Source organism: Pseudomicrostroma glucosiphilum (assembly GCF_003144135.1).
Source record: "Pseudomicrostroma glucosiphilum strain MCA 4718 unplaced genomic scaffold BCV69scaffold_3, whole genome shotgun sequence".
Classification (NCBI taxonomy): Eukaryota; Fungi; Basidiomycota; class Exobasidiomycetes; order Microstromatales; family Microstromataceae; genus Microstroma; species Microstroma glucosiphilum.
Genome location: NW_020289915.1, coordinates 818,685 through 835,527, shown reverse-complemented (window position 1 = coordinate 835,527; position 16,843 = coordinate 818,685). Strand labels below are relative to the sequence as shown.

The window sequence follows — 16,843 nt, the reverse complement described above, 5'->3', positions numbered from 1 at the left end:
CACAGCGTAAAACCAGCGCCGTCTCTGGTAGCTCGCGCTACTCCTCGCCACCTCCCTCGGCCACCGCTTCGCGGCCTGGCTCCTCTTCTCACTCTCCCTCCATGGCCTTCTTCACGGGCCGTGGCAGTCTCGAGGGATCTGTCTCTTCAGCAGCTCCTGCAAGTGTGGGGCCGGCGAAAGGCCGACCAGAGAGCAGAGCTGGAGATATGCAAGCTCTCGGCATTGACGAAGAGGTCGAATACGCCGAGTACTCCATTGCTGCTGGTGCATCAAATTGGACGACGAAAGAGAAGAGGAAGAGGCTCGGGAGACCTCTGACCAAGGAAAGAGAGGCACGACGAATCGGATCGCATGATGATCTGATGGGTCTTAGTGGACTCGGTCCAAGTGGATCAGCGAAGCGGACCAGCGACGGCACAGCCAATAGTTCAAAGAAGACATCGGTCGATGCAGGCCAGGAACAGAAGGGCGAGATTGGGATGACGCTGGACATGAATTTCGATCAAATCGACGACATTGTTGACTCGACAGTCCACAGTAGTGGCGCTAGCGCCAGTGCTAATGTAGGCCCAAAGGATGAGCCGCTAAGCGACGAAGCTTGGGGACAGCAGCATCAGCCTCCTGGCAAGCAGGTTCCTCGTCCGGGAAGCCGGCACCAGTCTGGTGGGCACACCGTTGACGCACCCCTCGGGCCCCACAAAGCTCTCATTGCAGACGCTGGGACTACAAGAGCGTCAGCGCCCAACATCTCTCTCTCTGCCGTTGGATCAGGCAAGCGCAGCGCCAGCCCATCTTCTCCACTTTCTTCTCTTGGCCAGGGCGAATTCTCCAGGGCTGGCCTGCGCAAGATCTCATTTGCGGAAGTACAGAAGCTGTCTCAATGGGATGGCAAAGCAGATCATCGAGGCAGAAGAAGCTCGGCCGTTTCACCCAGTGGTCTCAGCAATCTATCACCGCGCTCCCTGGATCACTTTTCTGCCACAGCTATGCAAGCTAGCAGATGGAGCAACGTAAACGGAGCGACCGGTGGCGATGGAGATGCCGGGGCGAGAGACCTCAGAAAGGCGTCGGCGATCAGTCGCACCAGTGCCAGGAGCGGTGTGTCGCCGAAGTCGTCTGCAGTCAGCCTGGCACTCCCTCCATCAGCAGAATTGTCCGAAACGACAGCTCACTGGTCGAAGCAAGGCTTTGCGGATCCCAGCTACGAGTTCCCTCCCTCTGGCGTCGCAGCAACGATGGCTATCGATCTGGAAGAAAGGAAGGGATCTGCCGGGTCTACCGGTACAGCAGGAAACGCTGCCTCGTCCTGGGCAGCGCCTGACTCATGGGCAGTCCAGCCAGACAAAGCCGACGAGCAGAACACCGGCGACAACAGTAGTGACAATGACAGCCAGGAGGCAGAGCAGACGCTGCGATCTCCTCAACAGAGCCGCAAAGGCTCAATCCTCAGCCTGGGCTGGTCACGTCAGTCCGTCTCATCTGGAGGCCACCCTATGACAACGGTCAGGAGCAGAGGCAACAGTAGCGCAGGAGGCGATGCTGATACAGTCTCGAGCAATGCCATGACACCTAGTGCCTCGATGATGGGCGGTGACGCCAACGGCGATCTGGCACACATTAAAGAGCAATCAAGCGTTGAGGCTCTGACACCTGCTGAGGACGACGGAAGCACATCTCCTTCTATGCTGTCGCCAATGTTGTCGCGTGGAGGCGTTCTTGCCAGCGCCACCACCAATGGCTTCGATGCAGGTGATGGTACTTCGAAGGGGATGTTTGGTCGCGGCGGCAGGCAAAGGGCAGGTCCTCGTCCAAGTACCTCTGGGGCGGCTGGTAGTTCCACAAAGACGCCGCTGTCGAACATGAATGCGGCAGAGGAGGGCGATGCTACGGGCCTTGCCGGTTCCGGTGGCGCAGCTACCAAGAAACCTACTTGGGCGGCTCAGTCCAATCAACTGAGCGCCGCGCTCGCACGGAATTACATTCTGCGCATCGACACACCCTTTGGCACTCGGACAGTCTCGGTGCCTCTCTTTGCCAACGCATCCGAGATACGATCGATCATTGCACGAAAGTCAGTCAGCGCCACGGGTGCGGTAGCTTACCGTCTCTTCGTCCGAGACAAAGGATCGGAGAGACCGCTGGGCGAGTCTGAAAAGCCTGCCTTGTTGCAGAGAAGACGAATGGAGCAGGCCGGTTACACCGAGGCGGATGGTCTGGAAACCCTGGGTCGAGAGGATCACTCTTACCTTCTCAAGTTCGTCTATCGTCCTGACTCGGTCCCGAACTTCGATTCGGAATCGTTCGGCAATACGGAGGACAGGTTTTCGCATCTCGATCTTTCCAATCGTAACATCGAGATGGTGCCAATCTTTGTCTACCGCCATGCAGACTGGATCAGCTTCCTCGATTTGTCTGCAAATCCCATGTCGGATCTGCCTACCGACTTCATTCAGCTCTGCTCGAATCTACGGACCCTTCGTCTTTCGGCCCTAACGCTCAAGAGAGTGCCCCAGAGTATCCGCAACTCAGAGACGCTGACGCATCTCGATCTTTCAAATAATCGCATCCCCGAATTGACTCACATCGCGTTGGATCAAGTTCCCCAGCTTCGATCGCTCAAAATTCAGAACAATCGACTTGCGGAATTGCCGCCGTACTTCAGTCGTATGAAGGCGCTGAAGCAGCTCAACATCTCGAATAATCGTTTCGATGCGTTCCCATCGGTCATCTGCAACCTCTCCGCCCTCTCCGACCTTGACATCTCATTCAATTCCATTCCTTCGCTCGATCCCGGGATTGGAGATTTGAAACAACTGGAGTCCCTCATTCTAGTGGGTAACTCTGTGGAGAGCCTCCCTGAGGCCATCAGTGGTCTGTCGAGTCTGCGCAAGATCGACCTGCGGCGTAACGGCGTTCAAGACGTGTCGGCATTGTTCCGCCTGGAGACATTGTCTGAAGCTCACTGCGAGCACAATTCCATCAAAGCGTTGGATGCTGTGCTAGCTGGCAACCTGAGGAGTATCACTTTGGGTCACAATCCTTTGAGCAAGATGACGATTGCCACTAGTGCTAGGTCACACCTTGTAAAGTTGGATCTCTCTGCAGCCAACCTGTCGAGGTTGGACGATGATCTTGTGGGTCACCTCCGCGCCCTTCGCGATCTGAACTTGGACGACAATCAGTTCCTGTCCCTGCCAGACACGCTTGGGCAACTCACTGAGCTTCAGGTGCTCAAATGTACCAACAACCACCTTGCCAGCCTGCCTGAGTCGATTGGCTCATTGTCCAATCTGAAGTGGCTACTGGTCCACAACAACAACCTCAAGAGTCTTCCCAGCAGCATTTGGCAATGTGGCAAATTGGACACCATCAACGCCTCTTCTAATCTTCTCGAGAGCTTCCCACTTCCGCCCATGTCCACAGAGAGCAGGGGCTCAGATCCCACCTCGAAGCAGGCCGACGCTCCGACTGCCTCTGCTGTCAGCCACACCTCTGCTGCTCTAATGGACCCGGCCGCTAGCAGAAAGGGATCGGTAAGCTCCTTGAGCGCTGCTGCGAACGCGCCCTCGGGCAGAAAGCTACCGCCCCTTGTATCGGCGCTCAAAAAGTTGCGTTTGGCAGATAACCGTCTCACCCACGATGTACTCGACGTCCTCGGCTTTTTCGTTGAGGTCGAAGTGCTGAACTTGAGCTTCAACGAGATCTATGAAGTGCCCCAAATGTCACTTGCCAAGCTCACAAAGCTGCGAGAGTTGTATCTCAGCGGTAACAGTCTCACCAGTGTGCCCACCGACGACCTGGTGTACATGAAGCGACTTCGCATTCTGCACATCAACGCCAATCGTCTACTCACCTTACCAGCAGAATTGGGTCAATTGACTGACCTCGCCAATCTCGACGTCGGCAATAATACCCTCAAGTACAACATTTCCAATTGGCAATTCGATTGGAACTGGAACTCAAACCCGGGGCTGCGCTACCTCAATCTGTCTGGCAACAAGCGTCTGGAGATCAAGACCAAGATGACCGGGGTGACTGGCGGGCGCAAGACCGACGCGAGTGACTTCCAGCGTTTGCTCAACCTGCGAGTGCTCAGTCTGATCGATGTGACCGTCCTGCTGCAAGCGATGCCAGAGGAGAATGACAATCGCAGAGTCAGAACCTCCCTTTCACAGATCAACAACATGTCGTATGGAATGTCGGACGCTTTGGGACGCTTCGACAATCTCAACGTGGTTGATGTCGTTATACCGCAATTCCGTGGTGACTCAAGGCAATGCGTCTTTGGTCTCTTCGAAGGCAGAGGGCATAGCTTGCAGAGTGGAAGTCGCATCGCCAAGTTCCTGAGCGACTGGGTGAAGAGCCGCATCGAGCGAGAGATGGCCGAGGCCTTGGCGCACAAGGAGGAAGAAGGGGCTGGCGATGACATCAGGTTGCCAGACCGTGACCAAGTCACCGATATATTGAGAAGAGCTTTCCTTCGGCTTCAGCAAGAGTATGCCTTGCTGCTCATGGCTGAGACAACACGCAAAGCAACAGAAGCGAAAGCAGCGGCCTCGGCCAATGAGAGCAAAGCCTCGGCTCCTGCCATCGCTGCTTCTACTGCCAAAGCTCAATGGCAAGCTGGTGCAGCTGGTGTCATCCTTTACATCGCCGATCGCACTCTGTACTGTGCCAACGTCGGAGACGCTCTTGCGGTCTTGTCACGAGGTGGCACGGCGCAGTCCATCTCCACACGACACAACCCCTTGGATCGAGCAGGAACGGAGCGCATCCGCGCTTCGGAAGGTTGGGTCTCGCTGCGAGGATACGTCAATGACATGCTGGATGTGTCTCGCTCTTTTGGATACTTCCACCTCAACCCTATACTCACGGCTGCTCCGATGGTAGCCTGTGTTGAGCTGGACGATGCGGATGAGTTTGTCATCGTCGCCAGTCGAGCTCTGTGGGAACACATGTCCTTCCAGACAGCGGTCGACATTGCCCGAACGGAGAGGGGCGATTTGATGATCGCTGCTCAGAAGCTCAGAGACTTCGCTATCTCATACGGTGCTGAAGAGAGTATCATGGTCATGATCGTCGGAGTCGGCGACCTCTTCCAGAATCGCACTACGCCGGGCGGCACCCTAGACACTTCGATGGACTACTTCAGGAAGGCGCACAATCGCAGGGAACGAGGTGCCAATCTCGTCGGAGACCGCACCCTTGCGCGTCTCGAGCGAGAGGTGGCTCCTCCAGTTGGTCAAGTCGCCTTGGTCTTCACGGATATCAAGAACTCTACAAGTCTATGGGAGACAAATGGAGGAATGCACTCGGCAATGCGACTTCACAACGTACTCCTTCGAAGACAGCTGCGAAGCGTTGGTGGTTACGAGGTCAAGACTGAAGGTGACGCTTTCATGGTCTCTTTCCCTACCGTCACATCAGCCCTTCTGTGGTGTTTCAACTGTCAGCTCGCCCTGCTTCGAGAGGATTGGCCTCAGGAGATCCTCGAGTCGGAAGACGGTAAAGAGATCCTGGATGCATCAGGCGATGTCATCTACAGAGGTCTCTCGGTCCGAATGGGAGTGCACTGGGGTCGCCCAGTGTGTGAGGCCGACCCTATCACTCGACGAATGGACTACTTTGGTCCCATGGTGAACAGGTCTGCTCGCGTCAGTGGAGCTGCTGATGGTGGTCAAATCATGGCTTCGAAAGACTTCATTCACGAGCTCACCAGCCTGCTGAGCGCCTTTGACGAGGCTGGCGGCAATGGCCAGGTGGACCTCGACGAGACAGACCTCACCATCGAAGACGACCACATGCGTGTGTTGCCTTCCAACGTGAGAAGAGACGTAGTGCTTCTTCGCCGCATGGGTTTCGGTATTTCCGAAGTCGGTGAACGGAAACTCAAGGGTCTCGAGACGGCAGAGGTTCTCAACCTGGTCTATCCCAAGGCATTGGCGGGACGAATGGCGACGCGTGAAGATGCGCCGGCTCCTCAGGTGTTCGAACCAACGCTCTCCTTGCTCAGCATCGAAGAGATCAAAGCTCTTGGTGTCATCTGCCTACGACTCGAGGCATTGTCCAATGCTCAACTCTGCCAGGCCCTGGTCATCGAGGGCGCTGCTGACGGTACGAATGCAGGCCCTTTGATGTCTGACGCCGCTAGCATCGCTTCTGCCTCGACATTGAAGACGATTGCAGCAGCTGCAAACGGCGGCAATGCAGACAACAGCAGCGTCGTTGCGGCATCGACGGCGCTGACATTGGTTCCCGCTGCGAGTCGGCAAAGGACAATGGAGGAGTACCTCGCTCATCACCCCGAGCTGCTCTCCTTCGCCGTCCGCGACGATGCTACCGACGAGGAGCTTGCGGCGATTCTACAACAGCTGGTCACGAGGACTTGCAACGCCCTGACGATGATCATGATTCGCCTTCAGGTCTGCGCTGCGAGGAGAGAATTGCCCACCGTCGATGCACAGGCAATCTTGGCCCTCGTTGCGCCCTTCCGCGATCTATTTGGCTAGGAGACTTTGAGGTCAAGAGGGGGGTCGTGACAAGTCTGTCTGTCCGAAGAAGCAAACAAATTTCACATTAGCTCAGCCCTCTTATGTGGAGATCTCGACCATGATTCCAATATCTTGCTCTGTATCCCTTGTCTCCAGATGTACATAGGAACATTCCTACTATCTCTGTTCACCTTCACCATGTTCCCTGCTTTGTCTTCTCTTCACGTGCAAATAGCAAATGCTTGCAACTCCTGTCTGCCCCCCCCTTTCTGCCTGCGACAATTGTAAAACAGACGGGTCGCTTCGACAAGGACGATAATCAGTGACATTATAATTCTGCAGAATGGGTGCGACGGATGGGTGCGAACGTGAAGCTCTAATCTACCGTTGTCTTTTCGCAGCCGCTTGTACCCTCTACCCTCTACTCCGCTCGGCCCCTCCTCTACTGCCTTTCCTCTACAGCCACTCAATCGTCGCCGGAGGCTTGGAGCTAATATCCAACACGACCCTGTTTACACCCTGCACCTCATTGGTAATCCTGTTGCTAACCTTGCAGAGGAACTCAAAGGGAAAGGGGAACCAAGTTGCCGTCATAAAGTCGGTAGTCTGAGCAGCTCGAAGTGCAATGACTTGATCATAAGTTCGTTTATCTCCTTGTACACCTACCGCTCGTACCGGGAGGAGAACGGCAAAGGCTTGAGAAATGTCGTCGTAGAATCCTGCAGCGCGAATCTCTTCAATGTAAATCTTGTCTGCTTGTTGTAGGATGGCCACTTGAGATCTGGTTACGGGACCGAGGATACGAATTGCGAGACCTGGACCGGGGAAGGGATGACGACCTACTAGGTGGGCGGGAATGCCGAGGAGACGACCCAGAGCGCGCACTTCGTCCTTGAAGAGCTCGCGAAGGGGCTCGATGAGCTTCAGCTTCATGTCCTCTAGCAGACCTCCAACGTTGTGGTGGGTCTTGATTGTCGCAGAGGGACCCTTGAAAGAGATGGACTCGATGACATCTGGGTAGAGGGTACCCTGCAGGAGGAATTCGTACTTGCCCTTTGCCTCGTGGGCTTTACCCGCCTTGAGCGCTGCTGCCTCTTCCTCCTCGGCTTCCTTCTCCAGCTTAAGACCTTCCTCTTCAAAGACGTTGATAAAGGTGTTGCCGATGATCTTGCGCTTCGTCTCTGGATCATCCACACCTTCTAGACGGGACAAGAAGAGGTCCGAGGCATCAACGACGGTGAGTGCGACTCCAAGGTCCTCTGAGAGCATCTTGTGAACCTGCTTTGCCTCATTTTCCCTCAACACTCCATTATCCACCATGACTGCGTGGAATCGGTCGCCAATAGCCTCATGCATCAGCTTGGCCGCTACAGACGAGTCTACGCCTCCGGAGATGGCGCCGATGACCCTTCCCTTGGGCCCGACGATGTCCCTGATACGCGCAATCTCCTTGTCAATGAAGGTGCTCATGGTCCAGTTCCTCTGGCAACCACAGATCTTCAAGAAGGCATCGAAAAGCTCCTTTCCCTTGGGCGAGTGGGTCACCTCGGGGTGGAATTGAATACCGTACATGGGCTTTTCGCGGTGGGCAATGGCAGTGTAAGGTGAAGTGGCCGTCTTTGCGATGATCTCGAATCCCTCTGGCATCTTGGACAGCTGATCTCCATGGGACATCCAAACGGGCACATCATCCCCTTGGCCGGCAAAGAGGGCATCCATGCGCTCATTGCCAGTCTTGACGACGCTGACAGTCGAATGTCCGTATTCCCTGCGATCGTGTGGGTCCACTTTTCCTCCGTGGTTCCAGGCCATCTCCTGCAGACCGTAGCAAATACCCAACACAGGCACCCCTTGATCAAAGACGGCTGGGTCGACGCGGGGAGCTCCCTCGTCATAGACGGAGTAAGGCGAACCAGAGAGGATGATACCCTTTGGAGTCCAGTCTAGATCGGCAATCTTCTGAGTGCAGGGGAGCATCTCACAGTAGACGTTGAGCTCTCGACATCTTCTGGTGATGAGGTGAGAGTACTGGGAGCCAAAGTCGAGGATGAGAATCGAGTCGTACTGACTGTGGATGGCTTCCGCCGAGGCTACCATCGTGGGGCGAGAGGCGGTAGGGGCAAGGGCGAGAGATGAGGTGGGATAAAGAGAGTCGAAAGGTTGTAGGAGCAGCAATGACCCGGTATGGTATGGTCCCGCTAAGAGACGTGGTACGGCGGTGAGTGAGTGAGTGAGCGCGAGTCGAAGATAGAAATTTAAATTGGTCCTGACTCTTCCCGCCGTCGAGTCGATCTTCCCGCGGCCCGCGGGAAAAAGACGCGCCGCGCCACGCCAGGCGAGCGAGATAGCAGTCAAGGGTCGCCTGTATCGCAGCCATTCGCCGAGACCAACACTGTACTGTACTGCTGCAAATAACCACCATCTCCTGTTCTCGATGCTCGTCTTGCCCCTGCGTAGCCTCACACGCTCAACTCTTCCCATCACAGCTAGAGGCCCCTCGCACACCCGCCAGGCGCGAAGCATCTGTCACTCCCTCCACCTGATGAGCCCCTCTGCACTCGCATCGGGCAAATGCGAGCCATGTAAGAAGGGCTCGCCGAAGCTATCACAAGAGGCGATTGAAGGCCACTACGAGGAATTGGGAGGGACACAATCTGGTTGGCGGATAGAGGGCGTAGGCGCTGATGAGGAGCAGGCGTGAGTCCGCGGGGAGGCTTGGAGGAGGGAGCGGATTTCTCGCAGCGACTGATCCTCGAGTCCCCTATCACTATCCCTTATGCGAACAGTCTCCTCAAATCCTACCGCTTCAAGAACTTTCGAACCGCACTCGCCTTTACCAACTCTGTAGGCGTCCTGGCAGAGGAGCAGAAGCACCACCCCAGGCTCATCACAGAGTGGGGATCGGTAGAGGTGGGATGGTGGACACATGCCATTGGTGGGGTAAGTGGGGGAGGATCACAGCCAAACGCACTGCTCGGATGACTCAGGCAATCCCCCTTTTCCGCTCCTCACCTCGCAGCTTCACACAAATGATTTCGTCATGGCGGCAAAGACGGATGAAATTGCACAAGAGGCAGAGGGGCGCAAATAATAGGTGTCACTGGTCGCCCTGTAGGAACAAAAGTATCTATTGGAAGTCGCCGCCCATCAGATGGCGAGATATTTTGGCAGGCTTCAAAAAGATCTCTTGCCGCTTTATAATCTAGGTCGCGGTGGCTGGTATACGCTGCTGCTGGTGCCACCGCCGCACATCTTCTGAATCGCCTCGACCAACTTGAGACCTGTCGTACCAGATAGGCCAGCAAGAGGATGTCAGCGGTCAACATGGAGCAAAGTAGCAGCTACACTCTGCGCCTTGCACGACTCACCAATCATCTTGGGCTGCTCCTGTACCACCAGGTGGCCCCCGGCCAGCGTCTCAAACGCCCCGCCCATCTCAGCAATTGCATCATTGATGGCCTTTGTATCCTTTTCTCCCTGTACACCATTCGTGTCCATTGTAAAGTGATGCAGCTTTCCCTTGAACTTCTTTGAACGCAGAGAAGCGAGAGCGAAGGGGCTTTGCATCAGAGTAGTGGCAAAGTAGGCCGCTTCGTCCCATTTGCTCATGCTGAGCGTGCTGCCCTGGGAGGGAGCATCGGGCAGGGGAGTAGTGCCGAAGCGGGCGTAGGAGCGGAGGACTTGACGATCCCAACCTGCGAAGAACGGGCGGCTGAGGAGGTAGTTGAAGGCGGCTTGTCTGCGATGTTGGAATGGGAGAGATCAGCATCATAAGGTCTGGAGACGCATTCACAGCCGACGACACCAACAAACTCACTCGCTTGTCCAAATGTCTCTCCTCACGATTGCACCAGTAGCGAGAGGTTGATCTAGGGCAGCCCTCCCCTCCTTGACCCAGTCTTGACCTTGAGACACCACACGGTTGGGGGAAAGACAATTAGCGTACATGTTTGAGTGTTCCGCTCAGATCGCTGCCAACTCACGAATCTCGGAATGCACTAGCACCGGATCCACCAGAATGATTCCCTCGAACATCTCAGGTCGGCCGCCCATGACGAAGCTTAGCGCACCCCCACTGTACGAATGCCCCACGGCGATGATCCTCCTCTTTTTCATGTGCGGGGACAATCCAGACGATGACCGACCGAACGTCTCTGCCGATGGCTTGAGAATCGTCGGCAGCCACTCTGGTCCGAACGCAGCAGGCCGTGCACACCCTCGTGGTCTTCCGTTGGTATTGACGCTAGCCGGCAGGTAGCGGTCGATGAATTGGATGATGTCCCGTCCTCCATCGAACCAGGAGGCCAATTCGCCCAGGGAGCCTCTATTGAGCGGACCACTCTCGCCAGAGCCCATTGTATCGAGTGTCCAGATCTCTTCGACCCTGAAGCGCTTACCCTCTTGCGATGGTAGAGCTCCGAGGATAGTCTTGATCGTCTCCGCCCACGTCTCCTTGTGGAAGCCATTGGCGTGAGCAAAGAATAGCGTCACGACGTTCTCCTCTTCTCCGTCCTGTTCATACTCTTCTACAGCATCACAGACGGGCACGATGCGCTGAATAGTGCCCCAGAGCTGTGGAAAAGCCTTGGCAGTCAATTCCTTGGCTACGCGCTCCGCCTCCTCCTCCGATTCTGGCGGCTCCAGCTCTCGGTAAGTATATGTCTTCTTCCTGCGCTCCCACTCAGTCAAATCTCCCTTCCGCCTCCGCCTCTCCTCCTCTTTCACCAATTCGGGCTGTGTAGGCAGAGGCAATGGGTGCGAGGTAGAGGGAGAGGGGCAGGGGCACGGAGGAGTAGTGCAGGCGGGGTGAGAGCGAGGGTAGGCTGCGGGGAAGATGTGATTCGTAGACACCCAGGTGACTCCTGACGTTGACGAAGTTGACGCTGCAGAGGTCTGACCAGCTTCTTCCCGTAAGAGGATCCGAGAGGGACCTACGTTGCCTCCGGGAAGGCGATGCAGTGGTGGGGCCGTAGCATGAGGCGCTGATGAGGGAGCATGGAGGAGGGGCAGGAGCACCGGGCACCGGTCGAATCTAGCTTCTTCGTCGGCCATGGCTGTTGGTTGAGCTTGTGCCAACGAAAGGAGGAGAGACCGATGCAGCGAGGTCCGCTCAAGGATGGGTAAAAGAGATCAAGATGACACGCAGGAACGAGAAGAAGGGATTAGACTACTCGCAGTGCCGTTAGCCGGAAGTGCCGGAAAAGGCGGGCCGGATTGGGGCCCCACGCTCGCACAGACAAAAGGCCAAGATTTCAAAGCCAGAGACCGGAGACGTGGTCAATTTGCTCATAGCCGGCCGATGTGGTCCGATGATGTCGAGGCAGATTGTCACTGAACGTCGTTATGATGGTGTACGAAAAAGAACATTCGAGCCAGACTTGCTCGGATAGATGTAATGCATGCTAGAACCCTCAACCCCTCTTGCCCCTGTCCAGCTTCCGTCTGGCTTTCTCGAGCTCATGCTGCTTCAGACGCTCCTCCTCCCTCCTGTCCTCCAACCTTGCTAGAGCGGAACTGTGGGGTGTCATAATACAGAGGAGATGTCAATGTCAGCTTGGAGTCTGTGCACGCTTAGTGTTGAATAGGACATTGGAAGCTCACCTTCGCTGGTCTTCCCGGAAGACACTATCTGCGTCAGCCTCCATGTCATCATCGCTGTCTACTTGGCGTGCAAGGTATCTGTAAGGGTGAAATGACAGATTAGGAGAATGAGCATGCTCCTTCGGTATCATCGTCTGCCATGCTTTGCGCTACACTCACTTTGACTTGTCCTTGCCCGGATTCATGATCGACCAAATATCATAGCCGCCCTCTTCGTCTCTATCGTCGATGAAGCCATCGTCATCGTCATCGTCTTCACCGCTGTCATCATCTTCCTCGTCCTCACTGTCGTCTTCGGACTCGGAGAAGTGCATGCTCTTCTGCTTCTTGCTCTGACTCGGTGCGCCCTTCGCTGACTTGACAGCTGCATGTTTGCTCGTGCTTGCCTGCTTCCTCTCGGCCTCCTCACGAAGGAACTTCTCGCGGGCCGTCTCTGGTCTCCGGGGGCCATCTGGTGAGGTAGTCCCGGAGGCGTTTGCCTTGTTTCCTGCCCTTCCGTTGCCGTTACGACCACGTCCTTCGTCTTCGCTACTGCCCCCTTCATCGACGAGGGGTGGCAGTCCTGCCCTGATCCGCGCCAGCTGTCGCTCCTCTTCAGCCTTCCTCTCCATGGCGATTTTCCGGCGCAGATCTCGCTCTCTACCTTCAGTATCGCGAACCTTGACGGAGCTCTCCTTACTTGCTGTCAGTGCTCGAGCATCCTTGTGAGCTCTCTCGGCTTGCACCAGCTGTCTTTCGAGGGATCGCAAGATGGCTGAAGTTGTAGCCTTCTTGATAGGTGCTCCTCTGCTATTGATAGATGGGTTTCTGGCGCTAGAGGCGGACTTGAGAGGCGTGGAAGAGGAGCCAGCCGAGGCGAGTCTCGAAGGACCTGCTATGGGGCTACTCGCTGATGGCGCTTTCGGCCTCCGGAGATCCAGGCCAAGCACTTCCCGTTCCCTCCTCTCCCGCTTCTCTTGCCTCGTCAGTGGAAGATAGTCGGAAGACGATGATGTCGATGTCGTCTAAGGAAGAGCAGAAGATGAGCGGTTCTGTTCGCGCAACGACGAGCTCACCTCTCGACTTCACTCACCTTGCTGCTCCTTCCGCCAAGGCCTGCCTTTTCTCTCTGCCGGATCATCTTCGAAGTGATGAGCTTCGTCTTTGTAGACTTAGCAACCTCTTCAGCCTTCTGCTCTCTCTCGCGCTTGCGCTTGCGCAGCTCTGCCCTCTTTCTCTCCATTTCCTCTTCAGCCTCGGCCTTTCTCTTCTTCTGATCCTCCTTTAGCTTGAGCAACCGCCTGCTATTCTCCCGCTCTTGACGCTCGCGAGCATCCCTAGCGGCCTGCGCCTTGGCGGCTTGCTGCTCCTTTGCTGCCCGCTCTCTGGCCAATGTGGCCTGACGATCAGCATCCTGCTGTTTGGCCAGCTGCTTGAGAGCTTCAAAGTCGCCGCCGAGGGCCATCCCGGTAAAGAGGACGGTGATGCTGCCGCCGGAGGTGATGGTGAGTTGCTCCAGGCGGACAAGCGCGCTTAATAGGTTTAACCGCCAGTCGCCTCCTTTCCGTGCTGCCGTGGCTGGTGGGAAAGCTTAGCTAAGCACCACGATTAGACTAAGTGGGCCCTCGCTTCCTTTCCCACTCCCTCCTCCCGTTACCACTACTCTGGTACCTCACTCCCATCGACCTGGCAGCGGCATTCCTTTTAAGGCTGTCCTGATACGCATCTCGCTACTGTACTAGTACACATCGTAAAGAAACACGCTTCTCCAGCTGCGTTCATCCTCGGCCTAGCTTGGCATTTCTATCAACCCGGGCGCCCCCACCCCCGCATTCGCGTCTGGCTCTCGCCATCACTCGTCTCTCCTCTTGACAAAGACCGACGCGAGTGCAATGGATGCCGTCATGCAGCTGGCCAGAGAGGCTAGCAACCATCAATATCTCCCCGCTGCAGAACAGTCGGGCTCTTCGAATGGGCAACAGAACAGCAGTGGTCACGGAGAGGGAGATCAAGGACACGAGCAGCAGGGCACCTCGACAACGGCAGAGGAGCCTGCAAGCGGAGCTAGTGGCGGAGGCAGTGGCACTGGTAGGGGTCGAAGGAAGGCTGCACCTTCTAATGCGTATGCCAGAGGTGGACGAAAGCGCAAGCTGTCGAACAGGACCCCGCCGGCTGCAGCCACGCAGGACGAAAGGGAGCAGCTAGCCACTCGAGAGGAACAAGCGGCCGACGAGCAGGCTTATCATCACGATGCTTCCACTGCTGCTGCCTGGATGCAGGACCGTCTAGAGGGCCAGCAGCAGGAGCAACACCAGTACGACTCGTATGGCTACCCCGAGAACATGGCTGGTCCCTCTGATCTTGCAGCAGCCACTGCAGCCGCGGCGGCGGCAGCTGCTGCCGCCACTGCCAACAACCACCGTCTACCCCTGCCCGAAGACGGCGCCGAAGAGGATCAACTACAGCAGCAGCAGCAACAACAGCAACAGCTCGAGGGCAGTCCTCCATCTCAATCCGCCTCTCCTTCCAACCGCCCCCTCTCTTCCACGAAGCGCGCCGCTCAGAATCGAGCCGCCCAACGCGCCTTTAGGGAGAGGAGGGACAAGCACGTCAAGGAGCTCGAGACTACAGCTGCGCAATTCGCCCAGATACAGGCAGACTATGCTACACTGCAGGGCAGGTATGCCGAGGCGATTGCGCTCATTGATCATCTCAGGAGGGAGAATGAGGAGTTGAGGGGAGGAGAAGCTGTGGAGGAAGGGCAGGGACAGCAGGGAGGGTATGCTCATGCTCCTGCTCATCCTGAAGAAGGTGATGTCGAGGGACCAAGGGCAGAGAATCCCACAGAGGGGCTGGAAGCTGTTGCGAGCGCAGCGGCAGGAGCCGCGAGACTGGCCGCTGCTAGCGAGCTTCGTCAGCAGGAAGCACAAGGCCGTGAAGAACACGAAGGGGGACAAGCCTCAGCTGAGAGGGAGCAGGAAGCTTTCACTGGTGCTTCCTAGTTGAGGCTAAGGCCAAGAGGCGAAAGGCCAGGAGGGCAGCCCTGAGCTCTACCGTTGTACCACAATAATCCGACGTCGCGTCTCCTGTACTGCATACCCGCTTTCCTCGCAACACCATCTCGCAATGTTAGCATCCAACACTTCACGTATGAAGCTTTCAAGCTTCATCACTGGTATGATATGAAGATCGTCTATTGCCCAACCCCGCTTCCACTCTCACTTGGCACCAGCAGCGACCTTTTCAGCATCAGCAATCGACCCAACAGTGGTCCCCGCTCCCGTCTTGCTCAACTCCTCCTCTGCTCCTCCAGCCGGCTTTTGCTGACCACCTGTCTTTTCCCTAGGCACCACAGAAGGGTCAATCTTCCTTGCAGGGTTCATGAATTCCCGAACAACGTCGTCGGAGATTTGAGCTTTGCGCTCTTGGAAGCCCTTGACAACGGCTTGCAGCACGGCGATGCACTTCTTCTTGAGCTCGCCGGTGAGGAGCTCTCCTGAGCGGTAGTTCTGGTGGGACAGGGAGTGAGAGATGGGGGTCAGTGAGTCTTGTTGCGTTGCAAGGCATGTCCTGCATTTAGTCAACTCACCTTCTCCACTTCTGCCATCTCGTCGTCGCTCTCTACAAAGAAGCTCATGTATTGGAAAGGAACGTCCACCTCTGGCCTGCCTCCCAACCTCCTGTGCTCCTCAGCAGTATCCCTACCTCCACTAAATGCGTGCTTGTTGATCTTGTCCTTGATTTGCTTGGGTGTATCCGACATGTAGATGGAAGAGTTAGGGTTCGATGCGCTCATCTTGGTTCCGGATCCTTGCAGAGCTGGGAAGAACTTGGCGTGGATGAGGCAAGGCTTTGGCAGCTTCAGCCTCACGGCTACGTCTCTATTTTGACGGAAGTAGGGGTCTTGGTCAATGGCGCAGGGGATGAGGCATGGGATGTCCGTCTTGTCGCCGAAGATTTGGGGGAACGAGGAGGAGAAGGAAGGGGCTGATTGGACGGAGACAAAGTGGAGCTTGCCGACATTGTCGCTGTCATTGAAACCAAAGGTACCCTTGCTCTGGTTGGTAGTAATGCAGCGGGCGATGCGAACGACGTTGTGGTAGAAGGGGCCTCCTACGTAGTCAAGGTTGCTGAAGATGAATGTCTTCTCCATTCTGAAGCCACAGGCGATGATGTCTCTGCAGTTCTCAAAGGCGAATCTCCGCACGTCCTCCAAGGTAAGATTGGGCTTGAAGAGGAACTTTTCATCGTCTGTGAGCTGTACTACGAGGGGTACGTCGAATACGTCCTGCAGCCACTTTGTGAAGAGGAAAGGGATGAGGTGACCCAAGTGCATGGTATCACTACTGGGGCCCCTTCCTGTGTAGAGGTAGAATGGCTTCCCTTGCTCGTACCGTGTGAGGATGACATCGAGGTCTCGATGGGAAAAGAAGCTGCCTCTTCTCAGCAAGGGGTGTGGCCTGTGTCCGGTAACGGCCTCGAAGCGCTGCAAGAGATCTTCGCCGATGTGTCTTGTACCAAACTCCTTGATGAGCTTCTCGTAGTCGATGGCAGCTATCGAGCCGTCCTCGCCAGTTGCGCCGGATACGTCCCAGGGTGTGACCTTTTGTTCGGCTGAGGAGAGGGCAGGCTGCGAAGTTGTGTTGGAAGGGGCTGAGGCTGAGGCTGCATCCTGTACGGAGGCCTTTGACATTCCCTCTACGAGTGCGGGATCGTTGGCTGTGGACGATGCCATTGTGTGAGTGTGGATGTATGCTGGACACTTGGTATGA

At 56.1% G+C, this 16,843-nt stretch overlaps 7 protein-coding genes across 7 annotated transcripts; 3 read left to right on the top strand and 4 right to left on the bottom strand.

Annotated features, from left to right (window-relative positions):
- Positions 1–1,859: 1,859 nt before the first annotated feature.
- Positions 1,860–6,509, top strand: BCV69DRAFT_245961 (hypothetical protein; the record flags this gene model as incomplete). Its single annotated transcript, XM_025490182.1, has 2 exons — positions 1,860–6,136; positions 6,221–6,509. 2 exons carry the CDS (start codon positions 1,860–1,862, stop codon positions 6,507–6,509), a joined length of 4,566 nt encoding a protein of 1,521 aa, XP_025349557.1.
- A 35-nt stretch (positions 6,510–6,544) lies between these two features.
- BCV69DRAFT_281397 (putative GUA1-GMP synthase) lies at positions 6,545–8,724 on the bottom strand. Its single transcript, XM_025491974.1, has one exon. It carries the CDS (start codon positions 8,586–8,588, stop codon positions 6,948–6,950), a length of 1,641 nt encoding a protein of 546 aa, XP_025349556.1. The 5' UTR covers positions 8,589–8,724; the 3' UTR covers positions 6,545–6,947.
- Positions 8,725–9,033: 309 nt separating this feature from the next.
- On the top strand, positions 9,034–9,582 carry BCV69DRAFT_246468 (putative pterin-4-alpha-carbinolamine dehydratase; the record flags this gene model as incomplete). Its single annotated transcript, XM_025490209.1, has 3 exons — positions 9,034–9,148; positions 9,220–9,431; positions 9,511–9,582. 3 exons carry the CDS (start codon positions 9,034–9,036, stop codon positions 9,580–9,582), a joined length of 399 nt encoding a protein of 132 aa, XP_025349555.1.
- A 52-nt stretch (positions 9,583–9,634) lies between these two features.
- Positions 9,635–11,637, bottom strand: BCV69DRAFT_281394 (hypothetical protein). The gene is made up of 4 exons (XM_025491973.1): positions 10,475–11,637; positions 10,309–10,396; positions 9,860–10,230; positions 9,635–9,772 (listed from the first exon to the last, which is right to left on the bottom strand). The coding sequence occupies exons 1-4, from the start codon at positions 11,541–11,543 to the stop codon at positions 9,687–9,689; spliced, it is 1,614 nt and encodes a 537-aa protein (XP_025349554.1). The 5' UTR covers positions 11,544–11,637; the 3' UTR covers positions 9,635–9,686.
- Positions 11,638–11,807: 170 nt separating this feature from the next.
- Positions 11,808–13,591, bottom strand: BCV69DRAFT_311201 (hypothetical protein). The gene is made up of 4 exons (XM_025494842.1): positions 13,165–13,591; positions 12,252–13,096; positions 12,093–12,170; positions 11,808–12,005 (listed from the first exon to the last, which is right to left on the bottom strand). The coding sequence occupies exons 1-4, from the start codon at positions 13,534–13,536 to the stop codon at positions 11,903–11,905; spliced, it is 1,398 nt and encodes a 465-aa protein (XP_025349553.1). The 5' UTR covers positions 13,537–13,591; the 3' UTR covers positions 11,808–11,902.
- Positions 13,592–13,658: 67 nt separating this feature from the next.
- BCV69DRAFT_142685 (hypothetical protein) lies at positions 13,659–15,181 on the top strand. The gene has a single exon (XM_025489299.1). It carries the CDS (start codon positions 13,964–13,966, stop codon positions 15,071–15,073), a length of 1,110 nt encoding a protein of 369 aa, XP_025349552.1. The 5' UTR covers positions 13,659–13,963; the 3' UTR covers positions 15,074–15,181.
- A 108-nt stretch (positions 15,182–15,289) lies between these two features.
- Positions 15,290–16,764, bottom strand: BCV69DRAFT_246351 (tryptophanyl-tRNA synthetase; the record flags this gene model as incomplete). Its single annotated transcript, XM_025490203.1, has 2 exons — positions 15,290–15,580; positions 15,661–16,764. The coding sequence occupies 2 exons, from the start codon at positions 16,762–16,764 to the stop codon at positions 15,290–15,292; spliced, it is 1,395 nt and encodes a 464-aa protein (XP_025349551.1).
- Between the last annotated feature and the right edge of the window lie 79 nt (positions 16,765–16,843).